Here is a 17,008-nt window from a genome sequence, read left to right as displayed (position 1 = left end):
GATAGCCAACGGGAATTTGCTGTATGTCTCAGGAAACTCAAACAGGGGCTCTGTATCAACCAAGAGGGGTGGGATGGGGAGGGAGATGGGAGGGAGGTTCAAAACGGAGGGGATTTTTGTAAACCTATGGCTGATTCATGTTGAGGTTTGACAGAAAACAACAAAATTATGTAAAACAACTATTAAAAAATAATTTTTTAAAAAAAAAAGGTTACCAGGAATAAGTGCCACAAAGCAAATTCTCAGGTTATAAAAAGCACTGGTACTCTGAACAAACATATAAGAAATAAACCAAATTGATATAATACTCAAAATTCATTAAATGAAATGGTTCATTGACCTCAAGCTTAAAATTTTCATGACGTTTATTATCTGCATTCTTCTCCTAATACGTAAAGCACATGCAGTGAAGATCTCATTGTTGGCAGTTTTCAGTCTTCAAGACCAATGGTCTCAATCTTTGATTGGTTTTCTAAATTCTCCACAATATTTTTCAGATAATCTTCATCTTTTAAAAAATATACATATAATTCTCTTTCCACTTGATGCAGCTTATTAGATGCCAACAGTTTTCTTTTTGTCTTCACATCAGCAAAAATATCAGTAAGAAGATGATTTAGTTTATTTAGCTGAGATTCAACTTGACGAAACTGCTCCGTTAACTCCTAAAAGGAAAATAATAATGCTTTTTAATTCAAAATCTCTATTCATAACACCAATCGTAAATCTTAAGTGCAATTTACATAGGAAGAATCTAAATGATATGATTATTCCCACAACCTCAACAATAAAAGAACCTCAATTAAAAATCCAGGATTAACAAAAAGCCTATGTAAGATCCATTGAAACAACTTCTGTAGGCAAGTTTAAGTGATTCAAAGCAAACTCATACCCCCTGAAGAGTATCTGATACGTAAACTGTTCTGCATATTTATACATTCAACAAGTATTCTGAATGCCTACCTCATACCATGCACTGTTTTAGAGTCTACAACTATAAAAATGAACACCAAAGAGAAAAAAAAAAAGAACACCATTTCCTTCATGGAACTTAACACTGCCAAAGTAATCAAACCTTGTTTTAGCCTAACCTGTTTACTCTAGACATCAGAAGTACTGATAAAATCTTGAAATGAAGCAATTACCAATATAAAATAATTTTTCTTTTTTCACACTGTTACAGAAGATGGAATTACATGTAACATTCAACAATGCTGATTTACCATGTAATTCTTCTCAAAAACCTAAACATTCTGGACCCCCCACATTTAATAACTGAAACTCCTCACTTCTTAACATTAAAAGCAGCTTAGGTTTTCTAACCATGCTTTCTACTCCTATAATTTATCAGACAGTAGCATCAAAGAGGTTCTCAGACAATCTGTAGCTATAACTACACCTCAGCTTTCGACCACTTCTCAGAATGATCCACAGTATGGTAATCTGATGCTCGCTATGAATAGATTCCTACACCTCACTCCACGCTAAGTCACTCTGCAACAAAGCCAGAAGCCACATTTCAACAGGCTCCCTGGTGATTTTAATGTACAAGTTCAAGAGTACTAGCTTCACACGTCATAAATGCCAGCTCCAAAGAGCAGTACTTCTTAAACTACAGTAAAATAATAATAATAATAATAATAAAAATCAAGTAGTATCTACAGTAAGTGGCCTCTGAGGAAAAACCCTGTAAGCTGGAAAACAATGAGAAATATCTCACCTTTAACTTAAATACTAACGATCTTAATAGTTACTAAAATACTACTACAAATACTGAAAAATATTCAACGTCATGTAATAAAAATGCAAGTTAAAATTCATGTGGATGACATTTTATATCTCACTGGACTAGGGAAAAACATAACATAATGATACCCAATGACATCATAGTAAAATCACCATATTTTAGTGATTTTAGAATGGATTCTCTCACAGTTTAATATAACTGAAATCAACAGGCACTGTATAATTAAGAGCATCGTGTAACTGTTCTTGACCAGACATGCATGAGAAGCACTCTATCATATATGTAATACCCCTCCCTGTAAGACTTGCAGGATCTTAGTGCCCCAACCAAGGACCAACGCCATGGCCCTGCCCTGGAAGCGTGGGGCCCTAACCACCGGAACACCAGGGGTTCCAGCACCAATTTTCCTCTAATTCTCATTGTGGTTAAGAACACATGGCATGAGCTCTCCCCTCTTAACAAATCCAAGGGCGCAACACTGTACTGGTAACTATTAGCACAATGTCCTGTAGCAGATGGCTAGGACCTGCTCACTGTGCCACTTAAGTGAGACTCGATACCTATTGATTAACAACTCTCCATCACTGGCAACCACCACTGTACTCTGTGCTTCTAATGAGTCTATTTTAGATAGCCCACAGTGAGTGGAATCATGCACTCTTTCTTGAGACTAGCTTATTTTCACTTAGCATAATCTCCTCAAGGTTCATTCATGTGGTATTTTGCAGTTTTTTAAGGCTGAATAATATTTCACTGTATGTATATACTACTGTATTTTCTTTTCCCATTCCTCCATAGACGGACTTTCAGGTTTTTTCTACAGCTTAGCTATTACAAGTAGGGCTGCAATGAACATGTGAGTGGAGACACCTCTTTAATATCCTACTTTTATCTCCTTTGATACCCAGGAGGAGGATTACAGGATCATACAGTAGTTCTATTTTTAACTTTTGTGAGGAAATTCTATACTGTTTTCCACAGTAGCTTCACCATTTTGCATTCCCACCAAAAATGTACCAGGGTTCCAATGTCCCCACATCCTCACCAACACTACTCTTTTGGTTTTTTTGATAATAGTTATAATAGGTGTAAGGTGATATCTCAACTGTGGTTTTGCTTTGCACTTCTCTGATAATTAGTGACGTTTAGCAACTACTCATAAACCTGTTGGCCATTTATATATCTTCTTTAGAGAAATGTCTATTCAAGTCCTTAGCCCATTTTAAAATCAGGTCATTTAGTTTTTTGCCTTTTCATACTGTTCATGGGGTTCTTGAGGCAAGAATACTGGAGTGGTTTGCCATTCCCTTCTCCAGTGGACCACATTTTATCAGTGAAAGTGAAGAGGAACTAAACAGCCTCTTGATGAGGGTGAGAGAGTGAAAAAGCTGGCTTAAAACTCAACATTCAGAAAACTAAGATCATGGCATAAGCCCCCATCACCTCACAGCAAACAGAAGAGGAAAAAATGGAAATTGACAGATTTTATTTTCTTGGGCTCCAAAATCACTGCAGATGGTGACCGTAGCCAAGAAATGAAAAGACCCTTGTTCCTTGGAAGGAAAGCTATGACAAACCTAGAGAGTGTATTAAAAATCAGAGACATCACTTGGCCGATCAAAGTCCATATAGTCAAAACTATGGTTTTTCCAGTAGTCATGTACAGATGTGAGAGCTGGACCATAAAGAAAGCTGAGCGCCGAAGAACTGATGCTTTCGAATTGTGGTGCTGGAGAAGACTCTTGAGAGTCCTTGAACAGCAAGGAGATCAAACCAGTCGACCCTGAAGAAAATCAACTGTGAATATTCACTGGAAGGACTGATGCTGAAACTATAGCTCCTATACTCTGGCCACTTGATACGAAGAGCCGACTCACTGGAAAAGACCCTGATGCTGGAAAGACTGAGGGCAGGAGAAGTGGGAGACAAAGAATGAGATGGTTGGATAGCATCACTGACTCAATGGACATGAATTTGAGCAAATTTCGGGAGACAGCTAAGGGCAGAGGAGCCTGGTGTGCTGTAGTCCATGGGGTTGCAGAGTCAGAAACGACTTATCAACTGAACAGTAAGTTTTTTGCCATCACCAACATTGTTTATGTACAGTGCAGAAAAACACAAAAAATACTGAGTCAAGAAATAACATAGAAATGGACACTGAATGTGAAGTTTCAGAAATACCTTAATCATTTTAATTGGCTTTTTCCTTTTAATGTTTATTTCTAAGGAATATGATAAAAACCTATGTCTATCACACCTAAAGGATATCTTCTAATAGGTATGAAATAAAAATTCTAAATAAGAAAGTACTGTCAGTTTAAATGAAAAAGTTTTTTCTTTCTTAGAAACTCGTGAAATTATGTTGTATCATATGATAAATGGTATCTAGTAGACATTCAAATAGCCGGTGACATTTTAAGTAGGTAAACTCCTTTCAAAAGCAATATGGCAGTATCAAAAGCTAAAAATAATGTGTATAACCCAAGAAACCTCATAATTCTATAATATCTCTAAGAGTTCATCCAAATGGTGGACTAGTTACAGAAATTATGACATAGTAATTAAATCAATAGAGTATCATAAACATTAAAAATTAAAATTATTGTAGCATGGAAATGTTTATTTCATAATGCTAAATAAAAAGGAAAATATAAAAGATATATAAGTAAAGGAAAAAAGCATCTACTTTGCAAATACTAACCAAAAGAAAATAGCATAGGAATATTAATATTGGACAAGAGAAAATTAAGACAGAAAGCACAATACAGGGTCATTATATAATGCTAAACAGTTAAATCACTGCAATTTAAATCTACCAGGATAATAATTCACTGCAATTTTAAACTTGGATGTAATGTATAAAATAGACTCAAATATAAATAAAAAACTGATAGAACTACAATGAGAAAATTTCAAATCCACCGTCATAGGATTTTTATGTAATTATTTAAAAGATCAAGAAGATAGAATCAGTAATAGGAGACTTTAAAAAACTAATCACAAGTATCACTTCATATCCACGAGGATGACTATTATATACTTTTTTAAAAGGGAAAATAACAACTGTAGGTGAGGACATATAGAAACTAGAACCCTGGTATAGCTGCTGGACAGATTCTCAAAAAGTTAAACACAGGCTTACCATGATTCAGCATTCACTCGTAGGCATATACCCAAAAGGAATGAAAACAGAGACTTAAATACTTGCACACCGACATTCATAGCAGCATTATATACAACAGATAAAAGGTGTAAACAACTCAAGTGTCTCTGAACAGATGAACAGTTAAACAGATAAAATGAGATGATAAAATACAGATGAACGGATAAAATGTGGTATATATACACAACAGAATATTCAGCACCAAAAAGGAATAAACTTCTCACACCTGATGCAATATGGATGATACTTAAGGACATTATGCTGAGATAAGCCAAAGACAAAAGGACAAATACTATTATATGACTCTACTTTTATAAGATACCTATAGTAGGCAAATTTATAGAGACAGAAAATGGAATAGAGATTACCAGGGATGGGGAAAAGAAGTAACAGAGAATTAATATTTAACAGGCACAGAGTTTACCCCATGTGGGATGAGAAAAGTTCTGGAAGTAAACAGTGACACGGCTGCACGACACTGCAAATGTTCTTAACGTCATCGTAATTGCACACATTAAAATGGTTAAAATTGTAAATTTTACACTTTGTATATAATAAAAAATTATTTTAAAAACTAATCATAAGCTGTCTTATTTCAAGAAAAGATAAGGTAGTTATTCAGATCAATTCTTCCATAGGAAAAAATGTAAAAAATGAAATGAAGTATTTAAAGAAACAAAGCAAAATCTTCCTAGGACTTCCCTGGTGGTCCAGTGATTAAAAATCTGCCTTACAACGCAGGGGACACAGATTCGATGCCTGGTCAGGGAACTAAGATCCCACATGCCACAGGGCAATGAGAGAGTCCATGCCCCAACTAAAGAGCCTCTGTTCACCGCAACAAGGGAAAGCCCACGCACGACAACGGAAGACCCAGCACAGCAACACCACCAAAAAACAAAACCCAAAAGCTCCCTAAAAGCAACAAAGAGACAACAAGACTTTAAAAGACCACAAGTCCATAAAACAATGCAGACTGGTAAGAGAGCACAAAGCCGCTATACTCAATCGCTAATCTTGGAAAAACAGAATCCATGATTCCTGACACTGACAAGACGAGTGGCAAAGTCCAAGGTCCACAGAAGGTAGCACGTCCAACAGGAGACTGTCTGTAATAAACCAAGGACACCGAGGATCTTAAGGTGAGGACGGCCAGAGAGGAAGAGCCCTTGGCTAGAATCACAGTCCAGACAGGAATCATCTGTTGTTCACTCAGTCGCGTCCAACACCTTGCAACCCCATGGACTGCAGCACGCCAGGCTTCCCTGTCCTTCACCACTTCTCCCAGAGCTTACTCAAATTCATGTCCATTGAGTCGGTGATGCCATCCAACTATCTCGTCCTCCAAAACAGACTCTGAACCCGGCTTATGGCTCAGAACTGGCAGTGCTCTCAATATCTAAGGAACATGCATGAAGGTGAGAGACACTCAAGGAGGATCTTGTATGTGTTTTAACGTATGAGGGTCTTTTCACCAGAAAGATACTGATGTTAAATGTGGATGCCTCAGTAAGCGGTAATGGGACAATGTGGTTATTCATGGGGAAATAACAACAATAAAATTAGAACTCTACTTCTCATGTCACAAACTCCTGGTGGATTAAAGAACTGAACTAGAACAGCATAAACTTTTAAGATAAAGCAAAAGGGACTGTCATGACTATGTTAAGGGCAAACTTTCACAGATATAAAAAAGGGCAAAGCATAAGAGTGATAAATTACATCAGAATTGAAATCTTAAAAAAAAAAAAAAGTCAAAAACAAACTAACAGGTAACAATAAAAAAGAAAAAAAGAAGACCCAAATAGGGAGCAAACATATGCAACACACATCACTGACAAATGACTGGCATTTGAAATACATACAAGAACTCCTACCCAAAGGGGGCTCAACCGCCATGATCAGAGAAATGCAAATTCTAACCTCAACAGGATGCTATTTTATATCTATGCCGAGTGAGAGAAAATTATAAATGCAAATAGCACTATGTGATGAAAAAATATGGTAAAAGAGCATCTCTTAAACACTGCTGATACAATATGGTACAAACACTTCTAAAGTCAGTTTGATGTATTATGTAAAACAGAACCTGTTATTCAGCAACTCCACTCCTATGTGAGGAGACAGAGAGAGAGAGACATGCATCCGTAAGACAGGTGACAAGGCTATCCACAGCAGTGTGAGCTGCAACAGCAAAAACTGGAAATTATCTAAACGTCTGTCAACAGAACAGGTAATTAAACTGTGGAATTTCACAAAAGGAATGCTAACTATACAGAAGAGAAAACTATACATGAGCTAAGTTTTACAAACATCCACATGGATGAAACCCAAAATCATAATAAGAAACAAGCAAGTTACTGAAGTATATATAATACAATCTATATAAAGTTCAGAAACACACAAAACTAAATAACACACAGTCTGTATTATAAATAATAGAAAGCAAATGACAAAACTTAGCATAGTAGTTCCTCCCTGAAAAAAGAGAGGGGAATGCTATTAGAAGGAGCTGCTACTACTAAGGGTACACAGGATTTTAAAGATATAAGAGCAATCCTCTGTGTGTTAAAATAGGTGAAAAAAATACAGGGATGGTTTTATTTTTTTTTTAAATTCTTACCATAAACATTGCATATCCTTTCATATCTGAAATATTAAACAAATTTTAAAAACTTTGACCAAAACTACTTGAAAAATACATTTATATGTGAATAAAAATGAGATTAAAAAATGTTACTATTAGGGAAATGGGGTAATATTTTCTTCATGTTAACATTTTCTTTAGTATCTTTCACAATGAACATTGGAGAAGGCAATGGCACCCCACTCCAGTACTCTTGCCTGGAAAATCCCATGGACGGAGGAGCCTGACATTATTTTTTTTTAAGCATTTTTAATTACCATGGTAAGCACCTACCTGATCACTAAGCAAAAGCTGATTTCCTCCTTGATACAAAGCTTCACAAAGCATGTTCACATCATTGTTTAGTTTGGACAGAAACAAAGAATGTTCTTGAGCAGATACTTCCAACTGCTCTTGTACCAAAGAAACATCCTGTTTTAATTTCTCAGCTACTTCTTCCAGGTTTCTATGGGTTATAAACAATTCTTTTTTCTTATTCTCTCCTTCTAAAAGTTGATAAAGCCTAAAATGTGGAAATAAAAATTAGAAAAAATTCTTAAGTCAGTACAGTTTTCAAAATTGTAACACACTATATATTGGGGCATCTTTGGGAAAGCTAACGATTTGTAAATATTAATCAAACAATTAAAAACTTTCCAACTGCAATACTATCTCATTACAGAAATACATATTCTAATTATTGTATCTGAATTCCCCAGTTTTCCCATCTTCCACATTTTAGACATAAAATTCTTTGACTTTAACTGCCATTAACCTACTTCAATTAAAGTACATTTCAGAGATACCGCCCTAGAAAACACTTCTTTCACAGAACACAACTATGATGTAGCAGAAACAGCAAAGAACTTGAAACAGAAGACTTAGGTCTGAGTGCTAGCTGTCACGTAAGACCTAAGTCAAGCCGACCTTTGAGATTTCATTTTCACGTCTTAACATCTACCTAATTTTAAAGGACTGTGGTAGACTTAAGAGAGAAAAATTGAAAATACAAGCTGCATAAATATTAACAGTAAACTTGCTACTCTGGTCATGTCTACATTTGCTTGACAAATTCCTAATGAGCCAAGAGGCCATTATCATACTTCAAACATCAATGGCAGAAAAATCCTACAGTACAAACGGAAAAGCGTGAGGCAGCACCTTCTACGCATATATGACAAAAAGAATCTGCTCTTTTTCTTAGTCTTCTTGAAACTGGTTCAAAGTGAAAAGTAGTGAAAGTGTTAGTTGCTGAGTTGTACCCAACTCTTCGTGACTCCATGGACTGTAGCCTGCCAAGTTCCTCTGTCCATGGAATTCACCAGGCAAGAATATGGCAGTGAGAAGCCATTCCCGTCTCCAAGGGATCTTCTGGACCCAGAGATGATATACACTCAGAGATCGATATACACCCAGGTCTCCTGCACTGCAGGCAGATTCTTTACCATCTGAGCCCCAAGGAAGCCCCAAACCAGTTCAAGCCCAAGGCTGATTCTGTTCTTGTGGAATGTGACTACACAATTCCAGGGGGTCCCATTCACACAGAATCATGATGTCAATGCCACCTTCTAAAACTGTGCAATGACGTAACCCTATCCTTCACTTCATTAATAAGAATAAAAAGTATTAGATGATTTTTAGTCTAGAGAAAAAGCAGCAGTAGAATCCAGATTTTTGAGTCCTTTTACTACTTTAGCTGTTCATCTTCAGTATCTCCATACCATTAATTGCTCAGACATCCAGAACAGACCGGAAGCTAGCAGTCATTCTTACTGATTCACCTAATTAGATGCAAAAATGAAGTCTTCTTTCCTCTCTACCGCCACCTTCTCCAAATGCAATCAATTCTCTGCTCAGCAATACTTGATATACACCAAGATGCAGTCAAACTTCCTGCTGGAGTCAGCCTCCTGCCCCAAATCTAAAAGTATCTAAATAATAGCATCCAAACATGAATAAAGGCCTTGTATTGTATATTTTCAATTCTCCAAACCATCCACCTCACCTCTAAACCAGCTACTTCTAGATCTAACATAAATGAAAAAGCTTAGCCTTCAATTTAAAAAAATTTTTAAAAATTAAATTAACTGAGGAACTGGGAAAAAAAATTAAAATAAACATAGACCCACATAACAGAAAGGTGGAAAAATACAAACGCCAAACATGAAGTGCAAAGAACTTTTTAAACTTTCACAATTTTAGTTCAAACTCTAGTACTTAACAAACAAACAGAAAAATAATTACTCACTAAAGAAACAAAGAAACCTACCTATGCGTAGAATAATCCTTGGTATCAATGGTATTCCTTGCATTTATCTGCTGAGATACTGATGGATCTGTTAGCATTTCTAATCGCTGGTGGAACATCAAATTACTTTGATTAAGTAGGTGAACCAAGTTTTCCAGCTGACGATATATGTCCCAATGTTTTCTCAGTTCAATTTCATACGATAAGTGAAGAAGTTCAAATGATGCCTTTTGCTTTATCAACTGATTTAAAACTACCTCTTGTCTTGCTGTGTGACGGTCTTGTTTAGCAATCTGTCGGTCGAAATCTCCCTTTACGACTGGCATATTCAGTAACTGGGCATTCTCTTTCACCACAGCAGGCAAAATTTTGCCTTTCATATGAGTGATTTGTTCTTCAAGTTTCAGAATTTCACTGTTCAACCTAGAAATTTTAGCATCCAAATTATCTTTGCCAAGAGCCTACACAAAGAAAACAATTACATTTCAAACTGTAAATACAAAGTAGGAAGAGTTTTTAAATTATTTTCACTTTCCGTTTTAGGTTATCGGTAACATACTCACTAATAGAAACTTGTTTCGTATTAACAGAAGCCAAAATCGCAGTTTAAAACGGCACAGTGAAGATGAAACCAAGGGTAAAGCCATTATGACTTGCTAACTTCTGATGCTATCACTACTGTGTAAAATACTAGACACATAAATGGCTACCAAAACAGAGAATTTTTGGTCAGGTTTGTCTTAAGAAAAAATCACCCATTACCACACTACTTATCAAACGCTAACGTATGCTATTTATGCTTTTCTTAAAATAATCTCAGTAGCTATTCTCCCACCCTGCTTGTTGACTTTAGAACTTCTACAAAATGACGGGACTTCACACATCATTCTGAAGTTTGTGACAATTCTGGGTATTTAGCTTCAGAAAAGCTGTTCTTTTTACTCAACTATTTATTGGTTACATGACCAGGAAAGCAAGCTACTCAAGACTGCAGGTAGATATCTTTAATACATCTGTACATTCTTAAAAAACAATCAGGAGTTTCAATCCACTGAACTGGATGTCATTAGCACCATCCTCTGGTCAGAGCAAATAAGGCAGACTACCCATAACAGCAATAAGGCTCATTCATCATAAAAAAGACAATGTCAGCCTTATCTGTGTATGAACCAACACAGAATGCAAAAATACTTTTGAAAATGAGCTAGATAACGTGGTTGGGTTATAATTACTATTTCTGCCCTCCACTAAGATTTATTTGTGTGAAACAGTAACATACCACAACTAAACACTGAACAGAAAATAAAACGTAATTACTTATTACATCCCTCTTTCTAAAGTACTTTACTATCAGCATGTGTTAGTCACTCAGTCGTGTCTGACTATTTGCAACCCCATAGACTACAGCCCCAGAGAAGGTAATGGCACCCCACTCCAATACTCTTGCCTGGAGAATCCCAGGGACGGGGGAGTCTGGTGGGCTGTAGTCGTGGTGGACACGACTGATGCGACTTAGCAGCAGCAGCAGCAGACTACAGCCCACCAGCTCCTCCTATGGAATTCTCCAGGCAAGAATACTGTAGTGGGTTGTCATTCCCTTCTCCAGGGGATCACCCAATATTATTTCATAATTAACAACAACTTAAATATGAATCCAGTCTCATTTCTCATGCTTACCTTGCTAGTGAGGCTATGAAGATTCTCCTCTGCCCACTTTATACTTGACTTTAGGCTCAAATTATTTGCTTTCAAGTGAATTAACTGATGTTGAGCACAAATGTATGCCAGCTGCAGCCTAGCCATTTCTAGCCGTCTCTCCTCAAGAACTTCTTGATTATCACAAACAGATGGTGCCTGCATATCTAAAAGTTGAAAATTTTCTTCATTTGAACTTTCAACTACTTCATGTATACCCTGAAAGAACTGTTTTTTGGTATATAAGGTTAATGCTGCCGTACTTTGCTCTTCTTGGCTTAGATAGTTTTGCAATGAAAACTGAGATAAAAACACCAGTGGATTTGTTCCTTGACCCAAATCAGACCGTCTGAAGAACATCATTAACTTTGCAACTCCATCACTAAGAGTGTGAAGTTCATTACTGATCTTGGTATTTGTAGCATTTAGAATTCCTTGACTCTGTTTCAGCTTTTTATTGGTTTCTTCTTCTTTAGCATTTAACCTCAGAGATTTGTGACTAGTTACTGAAGCCATCAACTGGCATTTATTACGTCGCTGAATTTTTAGGTTCTTTAATTTCTGCAGAGTTTGAACCTCATCCTCTAATTTCTCTAGCTCTTTGTCATTCAAGGTAGGTGTCTTCAAATCAGAAGTTTTACAGGTTTTAAGAACTTCATCCAATGCTGCTCCTTCTAGGATGGGCTTGCCTGATTTTTGAAGAACGCTAAAAGCTTCCAATTCCTCTTCAGACAATATGTTCTGTTCATTCACATTCCCACAAAACCACTTCAAAAACGGTTCATTTTCAACAAACAACCAGTCAAAATCTTCCCCATTAAGAATATCAGCTTTGGGATAATCAATTTTTTTTAATGTTTCCACAAATTCTTTTCCACAGCTCATGGTTTAACTACCCAAAATTTTGTAACTGATAAGGCTTCAATGGTGTTGCTATTTAGAAAATAAGTCCAACTACATACAAAACTAATTTTATGTTAAGTCCATAGAGAAGGGGGAAAAATATTTTTAGAATCTATAATAATTTATCCTAGAGGGGAAAAAAAAACCAAGTATTAGACCACAAATAAGGCGATTCTATCTTTTAAAGTATTATACGGATAAATATCACTAGATATTTGGGAACTATCTAACCCAGAGATAGTTGTAGCTGAAAAATCTGACAGAGAGAAATAATTAGAGTATTACTCAGAACACTGAAACAGTAATGAAAGGCTAATTAACAAGAAAATCTTATTTTTTCCAAAGGTAACATGGTTTAAGATACATTTTATAGATCAGCAATTCAGTTTTTAATTCAAAACAGATGGATCTAAATATATCCACGCCGTCACGTGACTAAACAGCCTCTTTTCCCTGTCCTTTCCAAGACAGAAATAAATATGGTCAGATATTGAGGAAGAGTCAACTGAATATTTACCTGAATGACTCAATCAGCAGCCGCATTCACGCAAAAAGCAGTCAGACACGACCAACCTAGTGCAGAGAAAACCAGGCTTAAGAACCACCGCCGACTTGAAAAGAACCAAAGGACTGAGCAGTCCTTAAAGGTATTTCAGGCGTTTGTTATTTTCAGCAAAGGGACCACTGAATAATCCACGCTGCGAACTCCAGCGACGGGAACGAGAGGTTCAAAGGAGGGACCCAGTAATCTGCGGCACTCTGTGATTCTGTGTCATTCAGCGATGAACGATCTGTGTGCGCGTCGATAAAATATTCGTCCACAGAGGCGGTCCAGTCGGCCCGACGACAAGCTGCACAAACCTTAAGCGGGTCAATTCCTAAAGGAAATCAGTGCTGAACAGTCACTGGAAGGACTGATGTTGAAGCTGAAACTCCAATACTTCGGCCGTCTGACGCGAAGAACTGACTCATCTGAAAAGACCCTGATGCTGGCAAAAGTTGAAGGCAGGAGGAGAAGGGGAGACACAGGATGAGACGGTTGGATGGCGTCACCGACTCGACAGACACGAGTCTGAGTAAACTCCGGGAGCTGGTGCGGGACAGGGAATCCTGGCGTGCTGCAGTCCACGGGGTCGCAAAGAGTCGGACACGCCTGAGCGACTGAACTGAACCGACTACGCGGGTGCCGGCCGGCCGGCGGGGCCGGGAGTGCGCCCCCCGCGTCCCAGCAGAGCCTCCAGGGCCGCGCCCCCCGCCACAGCCCGCCCTCACTGGAGACCCCGTTTCCGGCCGCGCCCCTCGCCTCCATAACCCCACGAGAGCCCGGCTCCCCGCCGGCACGAGAGTCCCCAGTCTTCCGCCGCGCCCCTCGCCTCTCCGGGCACTGCGCCCCGGGCCCTCCCGCCGCCCCCTCACCGCACTGGAGCCCTCAGTCTCCCGCCGCTGCGCCCCTCGTCCCTCCGGCCGCCCCCCGACCGCACTGGAGTCCCCAGTCTCTCAGGTCGCTGCCCCCCGCCCCCTCCCCGAGGACCGCGACTGCGCTGCGCGGGAAACTGCTCGCGCGCCCGAAAGACGTCCCCGAGGGCGCCCGGCAAGAAGACGCAGCCGCTGACCTGCGCCGCTCCCACCGTCCCACCGCCCGCCTGAGAGAACTGCGAGTCCGGCGCCGCTCACCTCAGGAAGCTCGGCTCGCGCCCCTCAGAAGCCCGCCGCCGCCCAACCTCGCAAGGCCTCATGGGAGGGCCGCTCGCGCGCGCGCGCAAAGGACCAAGACCCGGCCACTAGGCGACGGCCTGCGCAGGCGCAATATCGGAAGAGGCGGGGCCCGGCCTGACGTCTACCAGCAGGGAGAGAGCTGATTGGCTCCCTGCCGCAGCGGGGGTCTCCTAGGGGACCGTTATCCCGTGCACGCAGGCCTCCGTCCGCCTCCTCTGGGGAGCCGGTGTTCCGTCTCAGCCTCGTTGGGTCGGGAGCGCGCCGCAGAGCCGGCTCCGCCCTGTCGCCCGCCCGACTGGCGGCCGGGGCGTCCGGTCCTCCGCGGGCCCGGGGGCCGCGCTGCCGTCCAGAGTGAGCGTGGACGAACGCTCTTGTGACGAACGCTGTTTTCCAGAAGCACTTCGTTCCCAAGCCTTCTCTTCACCGGACAATCCCATCTTCAATTTAGGACTTTTAAAAAAGTCGAAACTGTTTGATTCGTCGAGTGGCTGTGTGTCACAGATGGAGCACGGGTTTTAAAGCAGGATGCCAGAAACGAGGGTGTGTAGTCGGCGCGAGGAGCAGGGCTCAAATGGGACCTCCACGTTGGAGGAAATCTGGTGGACACCACACAGTCCAGGGTTACCATTTGTATCGGGCAGAACGTATTTGCATCTCTACCAGACACAAATAATTTTGTTTTACTTACCAATCTTCTACAGATTAACATGTCAGTGAGCGAGGCTGGGGCCCTGGTCATTACTACGCCAGCATCAAATGGCCCTAAGGTGGCTTGTTCGATAACGCCCTAGTCTAATGTGACATTGGCAGGGCAGAAGTCTCTCCGGATAACTTTTCTTAATATTTTTTAAGAAGAAAAGGAATTATGTTCCAGGGCAGATACCATGAATTTTAATTTGGACTTGAACCTATTTATTAATTCTTTCTTGAATTAAGTAGAAAAGTTTGTTCTACTTTTTGATCCTCCTCTTCTAAAAAGACAATAAACCCTAAAATGGTTGGGAAAACCATTACAGGAGAAAACTCGCAGAGCGGCGCACTGCCTGAACGCAGGGGCGTGCACACGGGAAGAGAGGGTCCGGTTGACAAACTGGGAGGCGGGGTTAGACACACACACACACCCCTCCCCCGGCGGGGGGAGACCTGGAAGACTCCCCGCTCAGCCGTGGGGATGGGGCGGGGAGAGGCGCTGGGCCGCCTTACCCGGAGGAAGTGGAGGCTTTGGAGGCAGTGCCTTCAAGAAATTCTGCTGAAGAGGCAGAGATTGAGGGAGAGCAAGAGAAAGCAGCAGAACAGGAGACGGGGGGGGGGGGCGGGGGGCGGAATGCAACGCTGGGGGAGGGTTTGGGTTCTAAGATGGGAGGAACTTGGGGATATTTATAGACTGGGAGGAGGAACTCAAGAGGAGACTGAAGCAAAGACACAGAAAGAAAAGGGCTGCTCTGTAGAAAAATCCCTGGGAAACGAGGGTGAGACCCCAGCACACTGATCTGAACTAGAACCCCACTGTTCTGAGTGACTCCTGAGTCGTTCCCTGGGCCCACAAATCCCCCACATAACTTCGAACTGCTGACCTTAGTCATTTGCTTGAAAGATGTTCCTGGCGCCAAAAAAGCATTAAAATATAAAGTAAAAATCACAATGGTATTAGTCCACTGAGTACAAATGAAAATACTATAGGGTTAACTATTCAGAATAAAGAGTTTTCCTTGGAAACTTATTAGGGCATTTCTGTACTTGAGGTTGCATTGGAATTTATGAAAGCAAGTGTGTTACACTTACTTCCAGGACAAGCTTTCTTTCCTCCCAATCAAAACCATCTGGGGTTTTAAGGGAACTGAACTGAGGGAGTCAAAGAGAAGGGCATGGCAACCCACTCCAGTATTCTTGCCTGGACAATGGCCGTGGACAGCAGAGCCTGGCGGGCTACATACAGTCCACGGGGTGGCAGAGAGTCAGACACCGCTGAGTGACTTAAGCACACAGCACAGGGAGGCAAAAGGTAAAGGGAACCAGGAACGACTCTTCCTGATAAAGTCGGAGACCCGGCTGGACTAAACAGACCAAAACGAAGCTGTGTTTGTTGTTTCCTTCCTTCCAATGAGGATCTTATTTTTTTTCCTATTGATATTAAAATGTTTTAGGTTTCGGACAACTTCTCAGAGGCGTCAGACTGCAGTCTGACGTTGAAGGTGGTCTCTTCTCAGATGTAGCTTTCGGTGATGGTGGCGGGACTCCACCCTCCGAGTGGGAAGTGATACACAGTGTGAGAAGCTCCGTCCTGCAGTCACAAAAGTGACAGATGGCAAGAGACAGAGGCAGGGGGTGTCCCATGCGGAGAGCGAGCTGGACGGCCCGAGGACACGGGTCTGGATGAGTGTCCGCATCCAGCCGAACGAAAGCTGGCTCTTGTTCCTCCTCTCCTCCTGCTCCTTCCCGGCCAGAACACCATCCGTGTGCCCTACGCTGCGGGGCTGGGGGCGGGTGGGAGGAGAGCCAGCTTGTTTACCATCACTGACAATCACGGGACACGGGAAAACTCAGTCCTCAAACTCCCGAGTGGGTGGGGGTGAGGCGCTGACCAAGATGATCCCCGGCTGGAGCTGCTGGAGGTGGGGCTGGGGCACCAGGGGCCTGGAGGGGGGTTGGGGTCCGGTAAAGCATCAGGACAGGCCTAGGAGGCAGGAGGCAACGAGGACAGAGCCGGCGAGAGCCACTGCAGACTAAATGGGCAAGAGATCCCGCCAGGGCTAGTGCCCTGCAGGCCTGCCTGGCAAGGCGCTGGGCAAGGAGAGAAGTGACCAGCCTGAGCAACCAGCTTAGACGAGCACCGAGCTGGGCGGCCAAATCGCGGCCTTAAAAACTGACAGGAAGATCGAGCTGCGAACAGAGGGGCGTGCGGAGGGACAG

At 41.3% G+C, this 17,008-nt stretch overlaps 1 protein-coding gene across 1 annotated transcript; it reads right to left on the bottom strand.

Annotated features, from left to right (window-relative positions):
• Positions 1–378: 378 nt before the first annotated feature.
• HAUS3 (HAUS augmin like complex subunit 3) lies at positions 379–13,011 on the bottom strand. The gene is made up of 5 exons (XM_068975464.1): positions 12,900–13,011; positions 11,462–12,509; positions 9,806–10,245; positions 7,831–8,059; positions 379–665 (listed from the first exon to the last, which is right to left on the bottom strand). The coding sequence occupies exons 2-5, from the start codon at positions 12,362–12,364 to the stop codon at positions 432–434; spliced, it is 1,806 nt and encodes a 601-aa protein (XP_068831565.1). The 5' UTR covers positions 12,365–12,509; positions 12,900–13,011; the 3' UTR covers positions 379–431.
• Between the last annotated feature and the right edge of the window lie 3,997 nt (positions 13,012–17,008).

The sequence above is a fragment of the Capricornis sumatraensis genome, chromosome 7 (assembly GCF_032405125.1).
Source record: "Capricornis sumatraensis isolate serow.1 chromosome 7, serow.2, whole genome shotgun sequence".
NCBI lineage: Eukaryota > Metazoa > Chordata > Mammalia > Artiodactyla > Bovidae > Capricornis > Capricornis sumatraensis.
The sequence above is the reverse complement of the archived record's forward strand: the minus strand, read 5'-3'. Positions and strand labels throughout refer to the sequence as shown.